Raw genomic sequence first — 27717 nt, 5'->3', positions numbered from 1 at the left:
CGTTGTGCCAAATTTTGGGGGCTTGAACTCAGGCAGACTCTGTCTTTGAGCTATTTAGCACTCTCCCACTTGAGCCACAGTTCTACTTCCAGTTTTTTGATGGTTAATTGGAGATAAGAGTTTCATGGCCTTTCCTGCCCAGGCTGGCTTTGAATTTCAATGCTCAGATCTCAGCTTCCTGTAATCCTAGCTAAAGGTGTGAGTCATGGGCATCTGGCTTACAGTAATTTTTAAACAGCAGTCATTTGATAAGTATGAAAATGTAATGCATTAATTCAGATGGGAAGCTTTCTTAGCAATTCTTAGTATTTTCAGGTGACATGTTCATATTTTGTTTGTCAACAGAGAACAGATTGTGAAACAATCTACGGAACTGGTCTGCAGAGCCTATGGTGAGGTGTATGCAGCTGTGATGAATCCAGACAACGAATATAAAGATCCAGAGAGCATTCTGCACCGGCCACCCCAGCAAGTGCAGACTCTGCTCTCCTGATCATCTCCATGGGTCACTAAAATATCACTTCCCTAAAACACTAACTGTTGTTTGGGTTCCTGGCCTACTAATTTGTACTTTGAGATTGGAGAGTATTTTTTTTTTAATCATAAGATTGTAGGTCTTTGATTCTCACTAGTGGAAATAAATCAATGTGGACCTGAGTTAGTACTGCTCTGTATCTGCTGTCTAGATCTCCAGGCTCTCTTCTTTGTTATTGCCTTTCTATTCTGCATTTCATTTCTCCCCCCCCCCCGCCCTCCTTCCTGCCCCCCCCCCCGTCCTTTCACTCAAAGCTAACATTCTACCACTTGAGCCAAAGCTCTTCTTCCAGCTTTTTTTTTTTTTTTTTTTTTGGAATTTGTTGGCGATAAGAGTCTCATGGACTTTCCTGCCTAGGCTGGCTTTGAACCACAACCCTCAGATATCAGCCTTCTGAGTAGCTAAGATTACAAGCATGAGCCATTGGTGCCTAACCCTTTCCCTTTTATTCTGAAACATGACCAAAAAAATGGTATGGGAGGTTTGAAGGACTTTTTTTTAAAAAGCAGGTTCTAAATTAATAGATAAAAGTTAGTCTAAACTTGAGTTATCATTATCAATAAATATCTATCTGAAGATCCATTTACTTGCTTATTAGTGATTAATGTGAGCAGGTATATTGAGAAGCATTTTGTGACCTAGCCTGTGTCTCTGTCCAACAGTGTTGTCAGAAGAGAAAAAAGTAACTGCAGATTGTGTTGCTGTTGTATTTCCAGCCACACTGCACCATCAGTTACACATATTTTTATGTGATTTAAAATAAGCAGCCAGAAAAGAGAGAAAAGAATTGAAATAGGGTAGACTTCATTGAAGCCTTGCATAGAGAGGTCAAGGTGGGACTCAGCAATTTATGTGTTTTAGGTGTTTATGCAACCTGAGCTTAAAGTAAGAAGCCCAACATTTCAAGACAGAGACAGGATTTTATCACACTATGTGAACCCTAAATTCCAAGAACTACCAAGTTTATCTGCTATTCACAGGAATGTGAATTCTTAGTACAAGAGTGTGTGTATGTACATACGTACATACATGCATATATGTATGTATATCTGGTATTTTACTGGTATTTTAGAGATGAAGTCTCAGTTGATTTTCCTACTCTGGTTGCCTTTGAACTTTGATTCTTCTGAATAGCTAGTATTGCAAGTGTGATCTGGCTACAGATGTGGTTTTATATGTCTCATAGACTTTGATTTGCTGTAAGTAAATGTTTATTAAATATACAAATATACTAAATTAAGTATACATATATACATGTGTGTATATATGTATATATACAAATATGGAGAAATCCATTTAAATATAAATCTTTAGTCTGTATAAATCTTTAGTGTCATATATAACAAATAAAATATAATAAAAGTTAGGGGCTTAACATTGCATAATTTATTTCTTCTGTGAGAAAAGATTGATATCTTGCCATTGGTGAATTCCTTTGTTTTCTAGGGAAGAATTATTTTGCTTTTTGTCTGGTTTCCAAAATAAAGCATTAAACTATTTCTAAAGAAATAATCTTCACAGTATTTTTATGTATATATTTTGCCAGTATTGGCATTTGAACTTGGGATGTCATACTTATTCATTATGGCTTTGTATTAGGCAAGAGTTGCTTTAAAATGTCACCAAATGTACAAGCATCCAAAGAAAAAATTTAGATGTGATCAAAATTTAAAATTTGTACATTAATAAAAACACTATCAAGAAAATGAAAAGACAACCACACAATGGTAGAAAATATTGGTAAACCATATACCTGCCAAGAACTAGTACCCAGACTACATATCTTCAGAATGGACATTTTAAAACTCCAAAAGACAGCTGAATTTTAAAATACGCAAAGGATTCGAGTAGGTATTTCTCCAAAGAAGTTATGCTTGTAAGCACATGAAAAGAGCTCTAACATCTTAGAGAAATGCAGATCAAAACCACAGTGAGATAGGACTTTGCACAGACTAGGATGACAGGGATATTAGAAAGTTGAAAGGACAGTAACCAGTTGGTGTGTATGTGAAGGAATTGATGGGATCATACCAAGCAATTCAGTATGCCAAAAATTTTGGAAACCTCTATGACCACATAAAGCTTTTATACTAATGTCTAAAGTGGCATTTACAATAGCTGCAAAGTGGAAATAACCCAAATATCATCAGTGAAGGTAAACAGAATGTGATAGAGCCATACAGTAAAATATTGATCCATAAGAAGGAGTTAAGTGCTAACACATGTTACAAGGTAGATAAATCTTAAAAACATTATACTAATTGAAAGAAGTGTAGCAATCCACCGTGCTACATCTCCTTTTATTTATTTTAATAAAATGTCCAGAGTAGGCCAATCCATGGAGACATAAAATAAATGAACAGTTTCCATGGAATAGGGAGAGAAGAGAGTCAAAAAGTTCTTGTATTAGATAATGATGATGGCTGCACAGTATTAGATACTAAAAAGCAATGACTTTTATGCTATGACATAGTTAGCTTTTTGTTACATGAATTTTATCCCAATGAGAAACTACAACAGGCTAATTTGCATGTCTTAAATTCAGATTTTGAGCTCTAGCTGTAATTTTTTTTTCGAGATTTAGCCATACCCTCTGAGAGCCTTGAGGCCAACAGAAAACAAGGAACTGTTTCTCTTGCAATAATCAGTTGCAGTCATATAATACTACTATATACTTGCAGCATGTAAGTTGACTTTTCTCTTATTAAATATAGTTTAGGTAATCTAGCTTGGCCCACATATGGTTACTTTGGGCTTATAATTATACATGGTTATCAGTCATGATAATATCTGTTGAAAATGCATACTTAATTCTCTACTGAGTATGCCTTTGGAAATTCATACTATAATTACATGTTTTTAAAAGTTCAAAGATAAAATTACTACAAGTTACCTGAGAAATTAATAATATAGCTCTACTAACACCAGGATGCCAGCCTGTCAAATATAACTAACATTAATGACAGAAAATGTTAGAAATAAAAACTTTCTTAGCACAGGTAATTTAATAAGTAAACATAAATTGTAGTAAGCTTACCAAAAAATGAGCTGAATTGGAGAAAACTTTGATAGGGCCAAAAGTTTTCATATAAAATATTTGCTGCCTTCAAGGTGGTACCTAGCTTTCTGACAATGTATTTTCTTCTTTATATTTAAAACTGGAAATCTAAGTGATTCTAGAATTTTTAATGTTTATAACTTTGCCACCATGAGACTGTGTTTCCATCAGTGTCTAGATCTGAAATTGCACTGCAGCTAGCATAGTTTCAGCTTACTAAAAGCAAGATGACAAGAAGTTGGAGTGTAAGCCAGCATAAAAAGTTAGATCTCCTGTGTTGGGAAGCCAAAGATATTTCCTGAGTTGCCATCTGAATAATGTAGTTTGCAGGGTTCAGGCCAGAGCTGGTGCTGTTTTGCTAGGCAGGCCTTGGATAGACTGTAAAATGCTATGAGGATTGAACTGAAGTAGAAAGATTACCTTTGAATTCAGGAAAAGGAAATGAAAGATTTGATTATGACTCTACATAGTTGTAATACTATTTAATTGCAGACCAGGAATTTATGTGGCTTAAAACTCTATTAGTTCCTTTTCAGAAACAAAGATATTAGCAAGGTAAGCATTAACAACCCCCAAAATGTTGTTTAAAAGAAAATACAAACTAAACATAGTGCCCTACCTATATTTTGGGTCTTCCAAAAGAGATAACTATTTTTGCACCAAGTAGTCACAAGTTAATGTAAAGAATTGCATATTTTTTATTAACCATAGATCTGCACAAGTGGTAGACTTTTAGCCCTCAAAATGCGCTTGGTAACCTACAGTCTTTTTCTGTGAATAATTAATACTGGACAGAGACTAGTGCCATGTCTGTCATAAAACAAACTTCCATAGATATGGTGCATTTGTGTATTTGAGTGTGTTTTCTGGTAGATTTGATTATTAATCTGCCAATAAAAACACCTTAATTATTGGAGCCTTATTAAAACTCTTGGTACGTGGGATGGTGCTCTATTTTCTTCATGTAGAACATCTTAGCCATTCTTGGCTTTCTGCTCTTCTCCACAAAAAGCTAGTTACATTGCTCAATATAATAGACATTCAACTTACACTTCTAAACAGCTACTGAGAATTACTTAGAATCTATATATCAGTTTGTAAGAATAGATCTTTAAGATAAGCAAAATCATAACATTAAATTTTCCTTCTTAGGGTAATTGTCTTTCCAAATATTTTCTAATCTTCATGTAAACCTCTGAAATTTTTGATATATTTATTCCTAAGAAATTTACAACTCTTAATACTGTAAATGTTATGTATTCATTGATTACACTTTTAATTGTGAGTTGTATATAGCAATAGAATTGATTTTATGATGCTGATTATATGTCATCAGATATTTATATTATTTTTATTGACAATTCATGTACTGAGCCCTGTGAAAATTTGTCCCCCAAAAAGCAAATGGTGCCCCCAAAGCAAAAAAGTTAGTGCATTTAATTTAAATAATACATGGATATTTTAGGTTCACTGAAAGGTGACATGTCTTTAGTGGAAGTTGGGCAATGTTGTGGGGAAAATGAATGAAGCATCTTTAGTTTGAGGACCATATTCTGCATCCTGGTGAGTTTTCCTCAGTGGTGGTCTGCTAGGAACCAGATACCTGTGTTTCCTCAGTGCCATTGTATTACCTTAGCAATATACCTGTTTGGTTTTTGTTTGTTTTCTTTTTTATTGTGAAAATACTGTACAGAGGGGTTACAATTACATGGGCAAGGTAATGAGTACATTTCTTATCAAGCATTGTTGCCTCCTCCTTTATTTCCCCTTACCCCCCCCCACGCCAAAGTTGTAAAGTTCGTTTTTCAACATAAAATCTTGTACATCTCATTATTGCAATGGGTCCACCTGTATCCCTGAGTCACCTTCCCAGCCCTCCCTAAGTCTTTATGTTAGACTTTTATTTTCTTTCACTTCAAAATATTTTACATTTTCCATAGTGATTTATTTGATCTATATATTATTTAGAAGTATATTTCCAAACATTATTTCTTAGTTGTCTTTTATTATGGATTTCAAGCAAAGTTATAGTGTGACCAAAAATATATTATGGATATCAATCCTTTTACATTTGTTTATATTTACTGACAATGTATCCAGCTAAGATCTATTTTAATAAATTGTCTTCTTTAGGCTAGGAAATGAAGTGTTTTCTGAAGTTACTGGTGTAGTACCCTACCTAAAATAAGGATAGATATGTTAGGGTTTTTTTTTCCCTTTTGATTTTTGCAGCTCAATAAGCTGCTGAGACTTCTGTCATTTTTAACTGTGATTATAGATTTTTATATATTTCTTATTAGTTTTGTAAGTTTGAGCTGTATATGACTAGGCCATTTCTAAGTATTCAGATTTTATTATTTCTTGTTCAAACTGTGAGCTATTTAGAAATATATAATTTGCATTTTTGCTAGTGAAATTTTTAGCAGGGATGGAGTAATGAAGTCTGTTCCTTAAAAAAAAATCAGTGAGGAGGAAGCTGGTGGCTCACACCTATAATCCTATTCTGGATGTGGAGATATGTGTATCACAGTTTACAGCCAGCCCAGCCAGAAAATCTAAGAGACTCTTATCTCCAATTAACTAGCAAAGAGCTGGAAGTACAGCTATGGCTCAACTGATAGAACATTATCCTTGAGTGAAGAAGTCAAGTAAGAGCATTAGGCCCTGAGTTCAAGGCCCAGTAAAGGCACACACACACACACACACACACACACACACACACACACACACACACACACACACGTGCACGCGCACACACAATTGGTGAGGATAAAATTGATCTGCCATGCCCCTCTGGTGAATTTTTCAGTCTGTCTCCTATTCTGTATACTTATCCTTTAAGCTAGTCACTGCTGAGCAAACTACTGGCAGCTCCAATTGCTTTGTTCACGTGGTACAGTATGCCAACTCCTAACAGAATGTTGAGGGACCCTTCATTTTGTTCATTTCTCGTCTTCTCTTTTTCTCTCTTGATTGAATGAATGACTTAAATTCTACCCAGTCATTCTACTTAGATTGAGTTTTGAATACTAGCATATGACTTAATCTCTAAAGGAGATTTTTATACATTAGAGATAACTTGATTTCATTAACCAAAGTAACCTATCTTAAAATGAACTATGGCACTTAATTATACTAACAATTATAAATATGTCACATTGCTTTCTGGCTTCTAGTTTTTTAAGGCAAAGTGTACATCCTATTTGTATCTGGGTGCTGCACATTTCCTTCTAGGTGGCATCCTATTGGTTTTAAAACCTTTACATTGGCCTACACCTAATGTGAAGCTCCAAGTTTGCATTATACTCAACTGCCTCAGAGAACTGTTCAAAGAATCTTGGTGGTCGGCAAAGGAATCATTGGAATAAAAACATCACAGCTTCTGTACTGTGTACAGACAGCTACTGAGTGGTGGAAGAATTACTCTCTACTGAGCACATATTCTGAGCAATTAGGCCAAGTGCCAATGCCATTAAGGCTCAAATGCCAAGTGCCTGTGGGGAGGGTTCTGTTACAGGATTCAGTAACCAACCCTTGGCTCCCTTACCAGAGGGTGGCACTCCAGGCTTCCTGATAGCTGTGCCAGTCTGGCAGAGACTCAGCAGCTGCTACCAGGCCAAATCTGGCTGGTAGATGTTCTCTGAAATACTGTCTGTCTCCACCCTCCTTGCCAATCTACCTTCCATCTGCCTGCCACTTGAGCAGTGGGTGCTCCATTGCAGGCACCTTTCTCCTTGAGTCATGACATCCAGCTGACACATGGCATTCACCTTTCCTGTGCCTCCACCTCCCACCCACCACCTTTTCTCTGGCTTGGCAACTTAAAAGAAAGAGTTGCCAATTTCTGTTTCATAACATTCAAGGCCTCCATTCAGAGGATTCTGGAGTATCCTGGCACTCAGAGAAACTAGGCATGGGGATGGGGTGGGGAGATCCACTCAGGGCATTGTAGACATCCAGGAGTCCCTGGCCTGAACCCAGAAAACCAAGGGAAACAAGGAGAGCCTTTGTAACTCCGTAAATTTCATCAAGATGAACTGAAATCTGGTGTGTTTGTTCCCCCTTCCACACCATTCTTCCCCGCCCCCACCTCAAAACCAGAGCAATGGAATGCCTTAACAATCCAACTTTTATCTAGAATTGGGACTCTTATTTGTTAGAGCTGAGCATTTGGTCCAATATCTTCTAATTCTTTCTGTGGGAACTTGCATCTGCACCACTTCCACAGCTCTCACGGAAGGAGCAGATGGAGAACTTGGCAAGGTTCAGAAGTCCAGGACTTGGACAGGTTGAGAGTTCCACTTGCCAGACTGAATTGCTTATAATTAAAAAGCTTCTCCTCCTCCTTTTTTGCTCTCCTGAACTTATCAGAGGCATCCACGGAGTATTTAATCATGCATAGAAACGCACGCATCCATGTGAGTGAAAACCTGCCGTTGAAGTCAGGGGCTCACCTGCAGAGGTGAGTCATGAAGACTGATGAGTCTGAAGTCTGAAGCTCTTCCGTGCAGACTTGATGCCACTTGGTTTTCAGGCCCAATCAAGGCTTTGTACATGGTTAGGGGCTGGAGTATGTCACCATGTTTTCTTTTCCTTCTCTATTTCCTTCCTCCCTCTCCTTGCTTAAGCTACACCTATAAGAAACACTCCTGTGTATTTTGGGTCTTGTTATTGACACTAGATTGTTAACATATATCTGCATTTAATACGGAAAAGAAAATACCTCATTCATTGCGGTGTCTTAATGAGACAAAAAGCTAACATTTTGCTTCCGGGCTAAGTTGTTCTAATTGCCAGATTCAGCTTACACTGGAGACTTGGGAACAAAATGAGGTGCCTCTTTCTCAAAGTAACAGGAGCCCCAGGTTATGGTCAGGAAACATGTTATTTTCATTAAAGTATTCCAAAGTGGGTAAGCAGCTGAGACCCCTCTCCCTTCAGGAGATAGGTGATTTTGGAGACGGAGGAAAAAAGTGTGTTATCTCTGTGGAGAGTAATGGCAGAAGCTTTGATTAATGCTTCTATTCAGAACTTGGGGTACAAACTTCCAGGATGGGAAGATATCACTTGTACTTGCTTCTTTACAGGATGGCAGAGACTTGGGCGTGTATTTTGCATTAGGCTCTAACCTTCACTCTCTGTCTCTCTCTGTCTCTGTCTCTTTCCTCCTCCCCCCGCCCCCGTGTGTGTGTGTGTGTGTGTGTGTGTGTGTGTTGGATACTGGGGCGGCTTGAACTCAGGGTTTCACAATTTCACGTTTGTTTGCTCAAGATGGATGTTCTTACTACTTAAGACATTCCTCTGCTTTTGCTTTATTGTTTGTTAATTGGAGTCTCATGGACTTCCCTGCCCTGGCTGGTTTCCAATCGTGATCCTCAGATTTCAGCCTCCTGAGTAGCTAGGATTACAGGCCAGAGCCACCAGCACTTGGCCAGATTTCGAACTCTACCTCTGAATTGTACCAGGCATGAAAACTCAAGTTTACAGCTATGGACAACCATGTAAGGGTGAACTCCAGAGAGAGCAAAAGGATAAGGAAAGAGGGTCTCTAAACAAGAGCTTTGGTTTCCAGACTGGAGACCTCCTTGCAGACGATGAGACCCTAACTCTGAGCCATCCAAACTCAGTCCCTCAGTCCCTGGTCTTTGAGCAACCAGAGTCATCTGCTATCCTGGTGACACTGCCAGGCACTATCAGTTCTCACCAGCTCACAATCATTTATGCCATTTCTTTTCCTGGCAGTTTAACATATGTGACTCGCTGTCTTCTTCACACTCATGCAAAATGAGATTTAGTAACCCATTTTAATGAGGCAATTATATTTTAACTCTATTACATGTAATTATGCACTCTCTTAAATTACCTCAGCTGGAGTGCCTGGGTGTTGATATCTCACTGACATTCACTTACTGGTCCTAGGGACTGGGGGTAGCTGGGCCTGACATGCTAATACTTCAACTGCTTCTACTGGAAATTAGCAGGTGGCTTATCAGTGCCTGGAGGCAAGGACAGTCACAATTTTCTGACCTACCCAGTAGAGCTCTTCAGTGTTGTGTGGGTGGCTCAGATCTCCCTCATCTGCTTTGCTATGCTAGTAGGATTATTTACCCAGACCCAGATCTCAGAGCCCTGGTAGTCAGGTAGTTTTAAGAGTGGGGGAAAAAAGCCAGTGAAATCACATGCATGCACCCTGGGTCTGATGTTTTTCTTTGTAGTCACCTAATTGTTCGTGCCTTCACTGTAGGGGGAAGGGGAAATTCCTGATAAACCGTCTGAGTTTTGCAGCTAACTCCCAATGATAACTTTTTAAAGATAGTTTTATGGGCACCCAAGTCTCACGGCTGTAATCCTGGCTACTCAAGAGGCTGAAATCTGAAGATTATAGTTTAAAGCCAGCTTGGGCAAGAAAGTTGTGAGACCTCCAATTAATCGGTAAGAAGCCAGAAATGGAGGTGTGGCTCAAGTGTTAGAGTGCCAGCCTTGAGTGAAAAAGCTAAGGGACAGTGCCAAGGCCCTAAGTTCAAATATCAATACTGGAACAAAGATAAAAAGAAAGATGAAAGAAAGATGAAAGAAAGAAAGAAAGAAAGAAAAAGAAAGAAAGAAAGAAAGAAAGAAAGAAAGAAAGAAAGAAAGAAAGAAAGAAAGAAAGAAAGAAAGAAAGGAAAGAAAGAAAGAAAGAAAGAAAGAAAGAGAAAGAAAGAAAGGAAGGAAGGAAGGAAGGAAGAAAGAAAGAAAGAAAGAAAGAAAGAAAGAAAGAAAGAAAGAAAGAAAGAAAGAAAAGAAAGAGAAAGAAAGAAAAGAAAGAAAAGGGAGGGAGGGAGGATGGAAGGAAGGAAAAGAAGGGAGAAAAAGAAGGAAAGAGGGAGGGAGGGAGGAAGGAAGAGAGGAAAAGAAAGGAAGGAAGGAAAGGAAGGAAGGAATAAAGAAAAGTGTCTAGTAGTATATGTCTAGGATAATCTTGACAAGTAGAAAAGGTCATAAACTATGTACATATGACCACAAAAGATGATACTAAGTGAAAAGAACCCCAAGATAGGGCCTCAAGTTGTTTTTATCTTTCTTGCTGTTGTTTTTAATGTATATATAATGTACTATGTGATTTTTTCTTGTTTCTTTTGTATGTTCTTCCCCCATGGTATAACCACTGTTTTCACTGTATTTGATTCCGGTGACCTCATCTTGTATATACATTTTTCTAATTTGGGGAGGTGAAGGGAAATAACAAAATGCTGAAACAGGGATACAGGTTGACCCATTGTAACAATGAGCTGTACAAGACACTACGTTGAAAATGAACTTTACAACTTTGGGAAGAGGGGAGGAATTGGCGAGGAGGGGAGGGAAGGGATGGTAGGGGACAAACAAAGGAGGAGTTAACAATGCTCGATAGGAAATATACTCATTATCTTACTCATGTAACTGTAACCCCTCTGTACAGTATCTTTACAATAAAAATATAAAAAAGAAAGAAAAAGAGAGAGAAAGGAAAGCAGAAGGAAGGAAAAAAGAAAGTTTTAATGATTTGATATCTGATTAGTATAATTTACTTCATTTATATGATAGCCACAAATCATACAAAGCAAGTGTCTATGGACTTCTTTTAAATTTTGTATGTATATCTATCCCACATCCTGCCTTTCCATGCAAGGGATCCCTCTCATTTGCTAGACTTTTGTCCATACCGTTAACTTTACTTTTTAAAAAATAAGTAAATAAAATTTCACCCATATGTATGTTACATTGATCCTTTTTAAGGTGAAACCATTTCTTCCACTTTGTACAATGTTAAGGATTGGTCTACCCAACAGAATAGTTCCTCCATCTTCACCACTCCATCTTCTCATATGAATTTTGAGTGTTTTCCAGAGTTTTTGTTTGAGCAGTACTTCCATAGCCCTCCTGTGTATTGATACTAATGTAAGTGCAGGAGAATTCCTCCACTTGGGAATACAGTTCCTGGGTCAGAGAGCATGGGGATGCTTATGGTGATAAAGGAATGCCAGTTTCCCAGAGTGGCTGAAGCAGGCCATCCTTCCTCCAGCCAGGCAGTATCAAATGGGACTAAGAGCATTATTTGAATATGAATTCCAATTGTTTGTTGGTTGTAGAAAAGTTGGAAAAGTTATTACTTTCTACCAACTTCAATTTTCCTATTTATAAAGCACAGGTGACCAATTGCAATAAAGAATAGGCTAGTTGCTAGACTTAAATAATCTGTGCAATGCCAAGTAATATATCACAGTGTGAGACACACAATGACCATTAGCAATTACTTTATGTTCAGATCAGAGCTAAAAGTGAATGCAGTTGAATACAATACTGTGATCATCTAGATGTTTTTGCCCCCCCCATTTACTTGTTGAAACTTAATCATACAAGGTGATCATACTGAAAGGACTGGAAGGTGATAAATCCTAAGGGTGGGTCCTCGTGGGTGAGGTGAGTATCCTCATAAATAAGGACTGAGCTTACTCCATCCTTCATGTGAAGAGTGGTACTATGTTTGAAGCAGAGAGCAGTCCTCAAGGGACACCCAATCTGCTGGCACTTCATCTTGTACTTTTCAGTCCCCAGAACGGTGAGTAATCAATACCTGCTGTTTATAAATTACCCAGTCTATGATATTTTGCTACGGAAACCCACATTGATTGAAACAAGAACTTTACATTTTGTGATCTTGTTGGTTGAACTCCTTGCCTTAATGAAAATGTTACATCATCCCAAATACTCATGCCTTAACATTGCCAACTATCATTAACCTGCACTCCTTGTGCTGTTGTTTAGGATGTTCTAAATAACTGTTTTGTTATTGTATTGTTTATGACTTTACTATATCCTGCAAAGATAAAGATCTAATATAATAGTATAGGAACATATATTATGATATATTCATAGTATATATCATATATCATGCAAATTGTTTTCCAATTAGCTTCACCAATGGGACTCTTGATAACTAACCTAATTAACATCCACCACTACAGCTGATGCATTGTGCATATTAGTTGAATTTTCCCTTTGAACTGTCTATGGACTGCCATTGCCTTCAGAGCCCCATAAGGCAATCAAGCTACAGTAAAACTCCAAGACAGTGATGAAGCTGTTATTAGAGACAGCCAATGGGAAGGCTGAGAGCCTGGCCCCAGAGCAGAGCAGTGATGTAGCAAGTACAAGACCATGAGTTCTAATCTCAGGAAGGAAGGAAGGAAGGAGTAAGGGAAGAGAAAGAGAAAGAAGAAAGGAAGAAAGAAAGAAAGAGAGAGAAAGATAGCAAGAAGAAAGAAAGAGAGAGAAAAAGCAAGCAAGAAGAAAGAAAAAGAAAGAAAGAAAGAAAGAAAGAAAGAAAGAAAGAAAGAAAGAAAGAAAGAAAGAAAGAAAGAAAGAGAGAAAGAAAGAGAGAAAGAAAGAGAAAGAAAGAAAGAAAGAAAGAAAGAAAGAAAGAAAGAAAGAAAGAAAGAAAGAAAGAAAGAAAGAAAGAAAGAAAGGCAGACTATATTTGGTATGAGGGATGCCCAATTCAACCTAGATTCACACAGAGCTCTCACAAAGCCAGCACCTGTAATCTCTAATTTGCCTCTGAGGCCTTCAATGTTACATGTTCTTACTGGTCTCATTTTTAGAAATAAAGAAGCAGAGTTAGAAACAAGTGATCTGTCTTCCTGACAGAAGCTTGACTAAACCCCAGGTCTTCTGTCACTGAATCCAATTTTTTTCCCACTGCCTCCCCCTTGCCTTATTGTACTATGCATCCTGGTAGGTGTTTATTCATTTTTCTTTTCAGTGTTATTTAACTTAATCCATCTTATTATTCTAAAAAGAAAAGCAAATCCATTTGTGTCTCTAGAGGTAGCTTATAGTCATTAGTCAGAATCACCAAACAAAGTTCACTGTCAAATTTGCTTTAAGAGGAACAGCTCAAGAATTAATTGTGAAAAGCTTATTTGGAATGGAAAAGGCTTAAGATCACAGCCTTTTATTCCTCTGAATCAAGTTTTAATTACTGAAAAGTTTAGTAACAAGCGAAGCGTGTAGTTACAGAGCCCTTTATTGCTGGGAGGTTTTTCAAAAGTGCTTTTTCTGCTTCATTGCCTTCTCGCTACAAGACCTCACTCCATAGTGTTAATCAGTTTCTTTAGTGTTCCCTTTCATTAAAAAAAAAAACAAACTCTGTCTTTTAAGCTGTTCCTGATGTCAAATGTAGATGCAGATCAAATCCCTGCAGGCCCAGGTGAGGCTCTCCTATGTGCCTGCCAGACCAGCTGGAAGGTCTGACACCACTTAGGGTCACTGAACACAAGGCTGATGGGCAGAGCTGTTGGATGCCCAGCAAGTCCCAGCCCATCCTTACTGCACACTGCTCACTGGGTGACACATCCAGCCACCCTTGGCTTAGTTCCTGCAGGTACTGAAATGCAGTTGTCCACTTGACTAGCACTTCATGATTTACAAGCATTGCCTCATGCTCCACCTTCCTGTCAGAAAAGGTTAGCCAGATGTGTATCCCAAAAGCCATGGAGGATGGAGAAGTAAAATGTGGGGTTACCAGTGTATCAGCCCTCTTTAGACACCTCAGTGAAGCCCCACCTTACTGCCCAGGCCTGTCATGCATCATGGAAGCACTTGGACTCAGGAGGACAGTGCTCATCTGGAGATAGTCCTATTCCCAACTCCCCACTTCTGGAGATAGTCCTCCCAACTCCCCACTGAGGTTGCTCCCCAAATACAGGTGCATGAAACCCCCTTCTTGTCATCTTGTCTGCCTGAAAATATCATGCAGACGACTGCTTCACCTTTGGCAAGCTGTGTTAAGCCTCCTTGAAAAGCAACATTCTGAGAGCTAAATTGTATGCAGTAACTAAAAAGCATATGTGGTCCTACAGTGAAATGGCTGGGGGGTCCTTTGTATCCCATCCTCCTGCCTGAAAATTCTCTCTTTTTTGATGTCCACCTAATACCTGGTGTTGTATTTAGTATCAGGGTAAAAGCAGAGAGCCAGAGAGAGGTGAAGAGGCTGAAGCCTGGCACAGAGGAGAAATAAAACTTTCACCATCTCGTTCGCAGACTGCCTCTGAAATGAAGTCCTAAAGCGCTGGCCTCTTCCCCGGCGGTCACCAGGAAGGCTTTGCTCTGCTTGACTGGGCCAGGTGCTGCTTCTCAGCCAGCTCCCAGCATGTGTCTAAAGAGATGAGTTCTATAAACATCTTATGCATGGATAATCGGCTGACGCCAGCTATTAGGGATAGAAAAATGGTGACTGGGACAAAGGTCAGTATGGCCAGAATTAATGACACAGCACAAAACCTTTCTTGTTCTCATCAGGCTGTGGGGTTTCCAACACTTGGACATATGTGCTTTACTAATGGGAAGTCCTCTCACTACCTTTCTCCTGATTGGAGGTGGAGCAACCTAATCAGAAAGGAATTTATGCATTCAGGCTCCAAGGCAAGGGATCCAATCAGAAATGTCTCCTGCCACGTGTTAACCCATCAAACCAAAGATACACACACACACACACACACACACACACACACACACACACACACACACACACACACACACACACACACACACACACACACACACACACACACACACACACACACACACACACACACACACACACACACACACACACACACACACACCCCAAAAACTCCACAAGAGGTTGGGCCCAGGTAATGGGATTGCAGATCTCCACCTCTGTCTCTTTAGCTACTTTCCTTTGCTTGCCCTGTTTACATTTAACACTTTCCTGCCTTTTAAATTCTTTAATTGGCAGAGAAAACGAAGTGGACCTTAGATTGTATCACCACGATTCACCTGTGCTCATGCTGGCTCCTGAAACATCTTTCCTCACTCTTGCTGTTTAAAATCCTTCATCAGAATGTGCCTGTTTGCCTCTGCTAATCCATTGGTACCCATGCACCCAGCCATGGGCCTCCAGAATAGATTGTGCCTGCTTCATATTGTACTTCTTTTCATACTTTACTCAATAAACATTTCTTGAGTCCTATTATGCTCAGGTATTTGGTGCCGCACCACACATTCAATTCTAAACAAAATAGACCTGGTGCCTGCCCTGAGAAGCTCACAAGACCGTGTTTCCTCAGCTCTCCATTGTTTGAGGGGAGGGCTGGTGCTGGAACTTACTCACTTTGGTGTTGTTTGCAGAGACGCTGGCCTTGTTTAACAGTTGAATGAGATCTCTAAGGCACCTGAAATACAATCCCCTGTACTGTCACATCCCTGATCTATGTCCTGGCCTAGGGACTTTGCTCAGGTGTCACCATCTACTTGATACAGCTTGGTATCCCTTTAGAAAATGGATAACCTCTTTACAATGACCCTGGGCTTTCTTGCTCCCTGCTTAGAATCCAAAGGCTTTTACAAATCACCCAAATTTTATAGTTATGTTGTTAGCTGCTCCAGTTACAGGGCAGTCACTTGCTAGTGAAGACTTCCCACCTCTCCTTCTCCCCAGTCATCCTGACATTTTGTATCACCTGTGCGAATTTAGGCACTTCCTGTATTTTATGGCTTGTCTTGTCCTCACATTAGCCTTGTAAGGTAGACATGGGCCTTAACTCTTGGTAGTTTTCAGACAAGAACCAGGAAGGACTGAGGTATGGCACAATAAGGATCAAAGACATTTCTATCCACTTCATGTTCTTCTTACCTCTTCACCCTTCCCTCCATTCAAATGCCAAGGATGGAAAAATGAGCAAATCTGTTCTAAAGCAGCAGAAGGAGAGGATCACTTGGGATATTTACATGCACCTCCTTCTTGGAAAGAGACTTGGGCCATGAAAGAAATAGCAATCATTCGCTATTTGAATATGATTTGAAGTCTCCTAACAGTGAATACCTTAAACCCTCACAAAGTCAGTGGTGGTCCATTTTCAATTCAGATCTGATTGAGAAATTACCAGTAGCTTGATTGCATAGCGACTTGTGGATGTGACAAAATCCATGCATTGGAAAGCCCATAGATAAACAGGATGGATTAGAAAGAGGGCTGATGAGCAAGAAGAAGAAGGGACAGCAACAAAATGAGAAAATGGGTAGAAACTGTGTGCACGTGCCAGAAAGCACATAAGTGTACCTGTTACAGGAGAGCAAAGAGAAGTGGAGACAGCCAAAAGTCTACTTCTAAAATTCAATCAACCTAAACAAGTACACATATTCATTCAATTCACTCCAAAATAAGTAATATAACTTAGATGATATTGGGGAGATATGTGAACTCCATATTTCTCTCACCATATACCTCTCATTCATGTGATAGGTATAAAATTGCTCATTGTAATTTTGGACCAGTGTATCCACCATCATACCCACCCTATCATTAAAGTATCAATTTTGCTGCATTTCTTGTTTCCAAATCTACCCTTTGAGTTTGGTCTGGTGAGTGTATTTCTCATAGTTACATTACTGGAATTAGAGTAATATATGTGTATATGTGTGTGTACCCAGAGTAATATATGGGTATATGTGTGTGTATATATATACACATATATTATCATATATATCATATATGACATATTTATCATATGATAATATCTAGCATATCTCTTTATAAATATAATATGCACTATATATCATATATCATATGATATGTATGTTATATCATATACAATATATGATACATATTTTATCAGCTCTATTGTCTCTAGTCACTTAATGTTTGGAATAACTGGAAAATCTTCCAGTGAAGAGCTGGGATGTCCGTTATGCTGACCATTGCTATCAGCTTGTAAGCTGGCTGGACATCTGGGGATTTGTATTCTCATTGCTGGCATGAGGGACTGGCTTGGGAGGCTCATTTCTCCTTTCCCCTCTTAGTGCAGAAAACCTAATAATTTACTGTGTTTTGACTGTTATCAAGACAATAGAAAGCATTCAGAAATCAACTAACATGAATCCCAGAAATATTCTAAAGCAGTCTCTTTTCAGATATTTCTGAAAGATGTTTTCTAGGCAAAATTTTGATCCACATGAGTTTGAAAAACATGACTATATTTAAAAAGCTAAAGAAAACAACTGCAAGAGAATAGTAGTATCAGCTCTTTTATTTTCATGTTTGGCTTTGTTTCTAGGAAGTATGGGAAGATGAGAGGGAGATGAGTGGGAGGAAGAGGGAGAAAAAGGAGTGGGGGGGGTAGGAGAAACAAAGTATAACTTGTATGTTATGTGTAATTGTTATTTTAAGGAAATTTATTCTGATCGATTTTATTCAAGGAATAAATCAACAAACACCCAGAAGCAATCTGCCCCTAGTTTTTTTTAATTCCAAATATAGACCTAATAAGAATAATAATGTTACATCAAAAAACTTTCCATTAAAACAGCTCTATCTACTCCAGTGTATTGTTAAACATTAGCCACTCTCATTTTTCAAAGACCACTGCCTGTTCGTGTTAACAAAGTCAATATTGAAACTGTTCAACTTTCCCTGGGAAAATAATGAAGAAGGAAATGGGTAAAGATATCACAAATATGTTATGAGCTTATTACAAATATTTTAAAAATGAAGAATTGGAACTTAAAAAAACCAGCCCATTCTGTAGGCCATCCCTTACGTTCAGTGACAACTCCCTTTAAGGTGCAGAAGCTTTTGAGTTTGATGCAATCCTTGTGCTCACTTTCCAGGCGAAGTTTTATTTAAGAAGTCATTGCCTATATCTATATCTTCTAGTGTTTTCTCTATGTCTTCTTGGAATAGTTTCAAAGTTTCAGGTCTTACATTGAGGTCTTTCATCCACTTGGAGTTTATATGAGTATAGGGTGAGAGACTAGGATCTACTTTCAGTCTTCTACATGTGGACATCCAGTTTGACAAGTGTCATTTGTTGAAGAAGCTGTAATTTTTTCTGATGTATATTTTGAGCTGTTATATCTTCTATTCTATTGGTCTATCTGTCTGTTTTGTTTTGTCTTGCCAGTGTCACACTATTTATATTACTATGACTCTCTAGTATAGCTTGAGATTAAGTATTATATTTTTAGCATTGATCTTGGACAATGAAATCTTCTGGCATTGTTTTAAAAAATGGGAAAAAGGAGACCATGGAAAGTAATTAAAGGGGGTAATTTTGATCAAGGTACAATATATACATGATGGAAATGCCAGAAAGAAATCCTCTTGCAGAACTCATATGTGCTAATAAACAATATCTTAAAAATTCACCATAACTTAGCCAGTAGGCTAATGTCCAATGTTGCATGCATTTAAGTGACTCCTCTGATTCAGTCTTTTGTAACTTGAGCTAAAGGGAATTTGCTATTTTCCTAGTAAAAACTGTCTTGTTTCTCAGAAAGTTTCTCAGATTCACCTTGCTTTGTTTAATCTTCTAATTGGTCTTATTTGATTTAGCTTATTAGATTTCCTTTCACTGGTGTTTTTAGAGTCTCTATTGATTTATATCTACCTGTTCTATTTATTCATTTTCTTTTTCTTCAACCTTACTCTTTTTAACTGTTGCTAGGAGCAGTTGAGCATAAATTAACAATAGCAACAGCATTAATTGAGCACTTCCTATGTCCACTGTCAATAGTGCTAAGTCTTTTGCATATATAATCTCATTTCTTAAGTGGCTATTATTTGACAGACACTTGAGTGTGCCAAGTTAAATTTGATCCTACAATTGCTGTCCCAGAGCTCATGATGTGATGAGGAGAATGAAGCATTTGGCACAGGATAAACATTGCATGAAACTAGTTTCAAATAAATGCTGGAGCATGGCCAAGGGAGGACACTAGAGCACTGAAGAGAGAGATGTAAGAACAGAAATCTGATGTAATAGGAAGAAGGGTACTCTCCAAGATGATGGAACTCTAAGTTGAATCCTTAGAAAGAATTCACTGGGTTAGAAGGGTATATGTATATGTATGTATGGAGGAGGAAAGCATGGTTGCTCAGGAAACTACATTGACTTCAATCTTACTAGGCTGAAAAACATGGTAATTATTGAGAGATACGAAGACAGAGTCAGAAACCAGAAAACATTGTATTTCCTGGTAGAAAACTTGAACTGTGGCAAAAGTATAGGCAGGGGAGTAACATGATTGACATAAGGAAAACAGAAATGGCATCAATGAGATGATGAGTTGGAGATATGTCCTCTTGAAAGACAATGAATGTTGTAATTCTATGATTTGGTTAACTCTTCTTCATATCTTTAAGGCCATGTTATCATTTGAATATGAAAGTCACAGACTTATATGTTAAGGTATATTCTCCAACTGGTAGTGTTATCCTAAGAGGTGTAGAAACTTCAGTAGTTTGTGTCTAGCTGGAGGAAGTAGGTCATTGAGGGAGTGTCCTTATGAGTTCTATTTACCATGGCTTTTTCATGTGTTGCTGCTTCCTGACCACCGTGAGGAGAACAACTTTGCGCTGCCACTCCCTTATCCCATGGCCAACTGCCTCACCCTGGCCCAGAAACTGTTAACAGAGCTGGCCCATGGGACTATAACTTCTGGAGCCATGGGAAAAAATAAATTCATCCTCTTGTTTCAGATATTTATCACAGCAACAAGAAGTCTATCATAACATCTGCCTTCTCATATCTAGGTACTCAAGAAGTTACTCACCAAGTACTTGGCAAGTTCCTGAGTAGATAGATGTTCTAAGTTATCTTGATTCTAAAAAGTGAGTAGTGAGGAACTTATCATTTGCTGTAACCAATGTGGTTATGTCAAATGATGCTTACTTATCAAAAATTGTCCATCAGCTCCAGACAAAGATTAGTATGCTCCTAAGTGCACCTATGGGAAAGATACAACAGCTATCCTACATTGAGGCTCCACTCTACAGAGCCCCAGGACTCTCAGCATTCATATTATTATATCAGTAAGATGGCACTATGACATCCTTCTGATGATTGAGCAGTCCCAATCACCATACCATGGGAGATAACCCACTTATCAAAATACTCCCATCTAAGAAATGAGTTGCTCATATTTTCCTCCTGGGAAGAAAGTAATAGATGGTAAAAAAGATGGTCAGTATTTGAGATCAATAGATTTACTGCATATCCAATTTGGTTGAGGTGACTATGTTGTGTTGTCAGGTCAAGAATGGACCTCTAAGAAGCTATGACCTCATTTAAGTTATAATAATAAGCTTGCTGGAAGTAGCGTACTATTTAATAAAGAGAATGTTCTTCTAGAACCTAGAAAAGGAATGCTTGGACAAAAGAGGTCAATCAGCATTAATCTATATTGACAAAAGGAAGGTAGTGACTATTGGCTGCTGATGTAGAGTTCATCATTATTGGATTTCACGGGGTCTAGAAATGTGTCAGATTTTTCTGCATGTTAGATAATATGGTTTTTTGAGTAGTTATTATCAATAAGAGTTTACTAAATAACCTCTTTGGCATTGGGAAAGACAGAACGATGCAGAGATAAGGTTCAACTCTGCTTTCAGCTCCTCTTGGATTGATATGCCACTTAGAAGCTATGCGTATTAGTCATCTGTAGAGATATAAAAATCATTTTAAACTTGTGGTGGAAGCAATGAACTTTTATTATCTCACCGTTTCTCTAGGTGCTGGGTGGACTTACCTTAGCATTTATCATACTCATATGGTTGTTATTATCTGATGGCTTGACTAGGCCAGGAAGCCCAGACCCACTGCCAGGTGTCTCACTCATATGCCTCACCTATTGGCTAGGTTGTTGCTCTTCCTTAGGTGGGCCTCTCTATACATTTCTTGAGAATCCTTACTTCATGACAGGCTTCCCCCAGAGAGCACTTAATTATAGTCTGGACCTCTTTGGCCTATGATGGAGGCAATCTGGAGGCTAGTTTTTTTTTTTCTGAAACATCATGGAGAACCCTTAAATCAATATTCCTATAAATAAAGCAATCTCTATGTTCTCCTATTGGGCATGGATAAATATGGACACTGGGGATCCAGGACCAATAGACTGCATCTTGCTTGTTTTGTTTTGTTTTGTTTTGTCGGTCATGGGGCTTGAACTCTGGGCCTGCATCTTGCATTGTTACAAAACTTTGTCTTTATTTCCTCATCAGAGGAAATGGCCTGATAAGGTATTAGCCAGGGTGTTGGACTCCTCTCACATTCAACAGCAAGAAGGTGAGAAAAATCAAAATGCACCCATTTTCTATGGAAATTGGAAGTATAATCTCAGTTGGAGTCTTCAGGAGTCAACCAGGAACCCTTGAAGAGATCCTTTCAGATTTTTTTCCATTGGTCATGGGGCTTGAACTCTGGGTTTGGGCACCGTCCCTCAGCTCTTCAGCTCAAAGCTGAAGCCACAACACCACTTCCCTTTCAGATTTCTAATGTAGCTTCATTGAACAAGGGTCTCTCCAGAGCTCCAGCCTGAACTCATCTTCACAGCCAGGTTTCTGAGGAAATAGATCAGGGCCAGAAACCACTTGCATTTTTCCCTATCTCCATTTCACATCTGAGAATGGAACAATCAGGAATAAATAGTATAATATTGTTCAATAATCCAGAGCAGATCCCATCTTAGATTAAATAAAATTAAATACTAACTAGGTATGGACTATGAGAAAATCACAGTATTTCCTAATTTGAAAGAAACTTTCTGATGGCCAAGACATGAATAGGTTTATAACCATGTAAGATCTTAGAGAGATTACCACCTGGTGCAATCAAAATCCCCTGGGATATTCCAGGGAGTATCAGAAATCAAATGATGAGAGTTTCACGTTTTTTTACTTGCAGATGCTTAAGTCATAATCAGCACCTATTTCTCCCGGATTCAGCCCTCACATCAACAAGCTTGCCACCATAAAGAGAAGAATTCTATACAGTGTCACATATTCCTAACTCTAGAAGTCAAGGTCATCTGCAAGCATACAGGTTACCCACCAGCGTGTATGCCCTGGAACTCCTGGAACTGTCTTTTGTATGCGAGGCAAACTAATTAATGCAACAAATGAAAATGAAATTATATTACTTTTGGTCAAACATCCATATTAATTTGGAAGAAACAAGAACAGAGATTGTGTAGTTTCCCCAATGCATTTTACTTTCAGTCAGCTTCATAAACTATCTCGCTTTAGGTTCAGTGCTTGGACATTTTAGATACAGTCAAATACTAGAAGTCTGAGACATTGCAACATGGAAAATAAAATCAAGTGATAGTACATCATTTTTCAGGCAAAATTTAACCTTTCAGCATGGATGATGAGCTGTCTAATTTCCTCTTGTGTTTTATTCATATGGAAGAAGATTACACAAGGAACCAGGCAGAGAGACAAAGATAAGAGCATGAATTTCCCGTGCACAAAAGTCTATGCAAGAAAAGGCAAAAGGGCTCTCAGCACTGGGCACAGATACGTGACTGTGAACCACATGGCTTTCTTTTCTTCTTGGAAAAGGCCTCAAATTAGTGGGGGACATTAGGTGAACTGCTGCTGCTAAGTAAGTAAAAAGTTCATTACTCTGCAACAGTGAATACCATTGAGTTATATCAGCGGTTCCACATTCTTTTCCCTCCAACAGCCCCATTTGGCCTCTGATTCTTTTTCTCAACCGCCTCTTCCCCTCCCTCAAATATGTTGTCTATTCACTAGGAGGCTCTTATCCAAGAAAAATGGAGAGAGGTGAAGGGCCTCGGGGTGGGGACATGGACTCAGAGAAAGCTATTTTACAGAAGAGAAGGGACAGGGAGGGCTCTACTGAAAATGTCAAATTAGGTCCAAACATTCATCCAACTTCATGGAGCATGCAAGCTCAGTTGACAGAGAAGAGATTTAAAGAAGTAAATTTTCCCCCTGAAAATATGAAATGATTGTGGATCATAGAAAAAAATTAGTAACTGATAAAGAGGGCTTTGGGGGTAGTATGAAAATCTGACTGTCTGGAATGGAAGGATGTTGCATTTTTGTGCAGTCTGTGATCACTGAATAACCTTCTTATTTTGACCCACAGCTACTCACAATGCAGGCTTTCATCACTTGAAGAGCCACAGCAAAAAGTTTGGGACCCTTTTTCTCTCTTTATTCATTTTCTAAGCTCCATCCCTCCCCCACCCCATTTCCTCTGTCTGGGTTTGAATAGCTGAAGTGTGCCCACAATATGTATGCACTCGACCATTGTTCCTTCCCCCTTACCAAAGCACCTGGCAGGGTCGCCAACCTCTGTATTACCCCGCCCCCCCCCCTCCCGCATTGCCACTTACGGGGATTGGCTCAACCCTTGGTGTGAAAAAAACATCTATATTTTTTACCTTATAGCTTTAACAAATGCATTCCATATTACAAATATTCTAACCAATAGCTGTGCACCTTTCTGAATGTACAGTGTAGTTCAACAAATGGTTATAAAATAATAATATTTTAAAATTTGGAATAAAAATAAAGCTTTTAATATGTCTGTTTCCTGCTTTAATTTCTATGCTTATTCATGCTGTACCTCTTTCTCTGGTATTCATTTCATTAAGTTGTGGATTTGTCCTTCCTCATTCAACCAATGGGAGAGAAGTTTTACAATTTATCTAGTTAATTATTAATTAATTTTTATGCTGATTTGAATTCAGGGCCTGGGATCTGTCCCTCAGCTTTTTCGCTCAAGGCTGGCACTCTGCCATCTGAAGCATGGCTTTGCTTCTGGATGTTTGCTGGTTACTTGAAACTAGGAGTCTCATGGACTTTACTGCAAAGGCTGACTTTGAGCCATAATGGTCAGATCTCAGCCTCCTGAGTAGGATTACAGGCATGAGTCAGTGGTATCCAACTCCAAATTGATTTTAAATCTAAGCTTGAATATATTTGTCTAGTTCTGTGACTGTATGGTCCCCAAACTAGCAACCATTCACATTGAGTAAAGGAAAAACCATGATAAAGAAACCTTAAGAATAATCAGGTGCTTATATCTAGTATATGTCTGAGTCAAGCAGAAAAGTCCAGATAAGGTGATGTTAGGGAAATGAACCCTAAGATATGTATTTAAATGTTTTTTTTTCTTTCATGCGATTGTTTCTAACACATTGATAAGATTATTTCTTTGTTGCTTTGTATGTCCCTCCCCCATGGTATAACCCCTGCTTTCACTGTATTTGATGTTGGTATAACTTGTGGAGGGGAAGGGGAAAAACAAATTGTTTAAATAGGGATACAGGTGGACCCATTGCAACAATGAGATGTACAAGTCATTATGTTGAAAACGAACTTTACAACTTTGGTGGGGGGGGGAGGATTGAGTGGGGGGGCCGGGGGGAGGATGGGAAGGGGTGGGAAGGGGAAACAAAGGAGGAGGCTACAATGCTTGATAAGAAATGTACTCATTATTTTGCCCATGTAATTGTAACCCTTCTGTACAGTATTTTAACAATAAAAAAATAAAATGAAAAAATAAGTCAGAAGGAAACAAAAAAGAATAATCAGGTGCTTTGTTTTTATCAAAACTTCATTCTTCCTACAGGAATATCAGAAAGAAACTTCTAGATTTCTGTTTCTAGCCATCATTGAGTAAAGAGACGAGTTATATGTCTGAAACACCAAGAATCTGAAAAAATGTTTTCAACATTCTGAACAATGGTAAGCTTAGGATAACCTAAAGCAGATGCAGAATTATTTTTGATTAATAGATGCAGTTTGGGCCATAAGCAAATGAGTTCACTTACCTACTCGATGCGAGAGTGGAATGTTGTGACCTTGTGTCAGACAAGAGTCTTACCTAAACACTACATGTCATGATTCTGTAAGAAATCCATGAGAAAACATGTTGGAAGAAGGAAAACTTCAATCTTTGTTTTATTTTCATCTGGTCTGACTTATAGAAAATTCTCTTGATCATGAACACAGCTGGTCATATCTAAAGTCTCAGTAAGAGTCAGGAGCCATAGAAGGTCAGAGACTGCTGTCTTCTTCCATTCTGGACCATGATGCTTAGTGGCTCATCCCTCCATGGGCTTCCTTCTCCTATGACAGGTAACAGAAGAATGGGTTGAAAACTAAATGCAAGTGCAGCTTATGGGGTAACTTACAGGGTGCTGCTGATACTGACACCCTGTGTCTGAATCAGGGTGGTAGTTCTTTCTTTTTTGGTGGGACAGGGGTTTGCACTCAGAACCTCATGATGGTTAAGCAGATGTTCTACCACGAGCCATGTCACCACAGTCCAGTGTGTATCTATTATACATTCATTAAACAGTACATTGATGACTCCAAGTGTTTCTGTATGTGTAGTACTGTTCCATAAAAAGTCAGAGAATAAAGATGAGGCTTCAGGTTGGTTATGTTTTTCTTTAACTTTTGTGAACCAGTTATTAACTTATTACAAAAAATGTGCCAGTACAGCTTGAGTACTAGTGTGTGTATGTGTATGTGTGTGTATGTGTGTGTGTGTGTGTGTGTGTGTGTGTGTGTGTGTGTGTGTGTGCGCGCGCGCGCGTACGCGCATGCTGGTTCTGGAGCTTGAAGGCAGGGCCTAGGCACTGTTCATTAGCATTTTTTGGTGAAGGCCACCACTTGAGTCACAGCTCACTACTGGCATTAATTGGAGATAAGTGTTTCATGGGTTTTTTTTCCCTGGGATGATTTCAAACGGTGCTTCTCAGATCTCTGCCTCTCAAATAGCTAGGATAATATGCATGAGCCACTGGTGCCTGGCTAGGCCCCTATTTTAATGGTGATCTTGAAGGCCACATGTATTTTCGACAAATAAGAATTCTTTTCATTCCTGCAGATGGAGACAAAGCTGTACCATTCAATCCTAGGCCCTATGCTAAGAAATCTCAAATAGATAGAAATATTGTCCTTGACAGACGCTTGAAGGCCTCAGAGTCAGTAGGGTAACATTATGTAAAAACTTGCTTATGGTCAATAGCACAAAAGCTTGCTTTTAATAACTAATATTTATTCCTTTTTTAATTTCGCTTTCTATGTTCCTAATGTCATAAATGAAAGTAATAGCTCATTTCAAAGTTGTTTAATTCTCTTCTGTGTTTTATGTTCAAGTCTCAGACTCAGGAAATGTGTCTACTCCCACGCCTCTCTCACCGTCGCTCCCCTCCTCAACTCCCCTTCCACCTCCTCCTCCTCCTCCTCCCCTCCACCTCAGCTCCTCACTCCCTCCCCTCCTCCTCTCCTCCTCCTCCTCCTCCTCCTCCTCCTCCTCCTCCTCACCTCCTCCTCCTCCTCCTCCTCCTCTCCTCCTCCTCCTCCTCCTCTCTCCTCCTCCTCCTCCATTGTTCTTCTCTTGGCTTGCTTGCTCATGGCTGGCACTGTACCACTTGAGCCACTCTAGCCTTTCATTCTTGCTGGCTAAATGGAGACAGAGTCTTACATACTCTGATTTCAAAGCATGATCCTCCAGGTCTTAGTTTCCCAAGGCTAGGATTTCATGCATAAGGCACTGGTGCTCAGCTTGTCTATTATTTTTAAGTGACTCTTGCAGGATACTTAAGTGTATTCTGTATTACAGAATATTCTATATTGAATTTACAATTTAGACTCAAACTCCACACAAGAAAATGACCCAGAATGTGTCTCAGCTTAATCCTAGGACATCTAAACACCTGCTATCTCTTGTATGGGTCCTCCTCAAGTTAAGAGTGGCCATAATCAATTCACTTACTGAGAGAATTTTCTATTCCTTCTTTGTTGAAGGTCTAAAAACAATGGTAAGCTCAAGCCAAGGGAGAAAATTTTTCATTTCAAATTAGAGGAAATGAAAGCTGGGTTACAAGTGGTCCCAGACCGTATAGATTCCAAGGCAAGAAAGTGGTAGGCAAGGAAGCAAGTTGGTTGCAACATGGCTTGGCATAGACATTGCTTACTCTGCTCACAACAGGGTTCATTACTGACAAAACAGCTTACATTGAGAAGGGGTAATAAGAAGTCTGGGTCTGGAAGTTGCTGCCATGAACTTCACGGTGAGACCAGACCTTCTGGTCTTTGAACTTGGGAAATAGCAGCAGCAGTCTATGTCAGAACATAATCCATCTGACCTCATTTGCAAAGAGTGACTCAGACACAGGGAGCTGCATTTGATGGTAATTGCTACAGATTCGATATTACATGTTTCTCAAAAGCCCACACATTGAAGGCTTGGTCCTCAGCCTGGGGTGCTACTGGGAGATGGTAGCCATTTTAAAAGGAAGGTTCCAGGGGATG

General features: G+C 39.0%; 1 protein-coding gene across 3 annotated transcripts in view; it reads left to right on the top strand.

The window, feature by feature from the left end:
* The window catches only part of Cog6 (component of oligomeric golgi complex 6), a 60672-nt gene extending 55336 nt beyond the window's left edge, over positions 1–5336 (top strand). For all 3 annotated transcript variants that reach the window (XM_070002910.1, XM_070002909.1, XM_070002911.1), the window contains one exon: positions 346–5336. In XM_070002910.1, coding sequence (XP_069859011.1) covers positions 346–493 — 148 coding nt within the window. In that variant the 3' untranslated portion in view covers positions 494–5336. The remainder of the gene's footprint in view (positions 1–345) is intronic.
* The last annotated feature ends 22381 nt before the right edge of the window (positions 5337–27717 follow it).

The sequence above is a fragment of the Dipodomys merriami genome, unplaced genomic scaffold, assembly GCF_024711535.1.
Source record: "Dipodomys merriami isolate MVZ:Mamm:240054 unplaced genomic scaffold, mDipMer1.0.p SCAF_6, whole genome shotgun sequence".
Classification (NCBI taxonomy): domain Eukaryota; kingdom Metazoa; phylum Chordata; class Mammalia; order Rodentia; family Heteromyidae; genus Dipodomys; species Dipodomys merriami.
The sequence above is the reverse complement of the archived record's forward strand: the minus strand, read 5'-3'. Positions and strand labels throughout refer to the sequence as shown.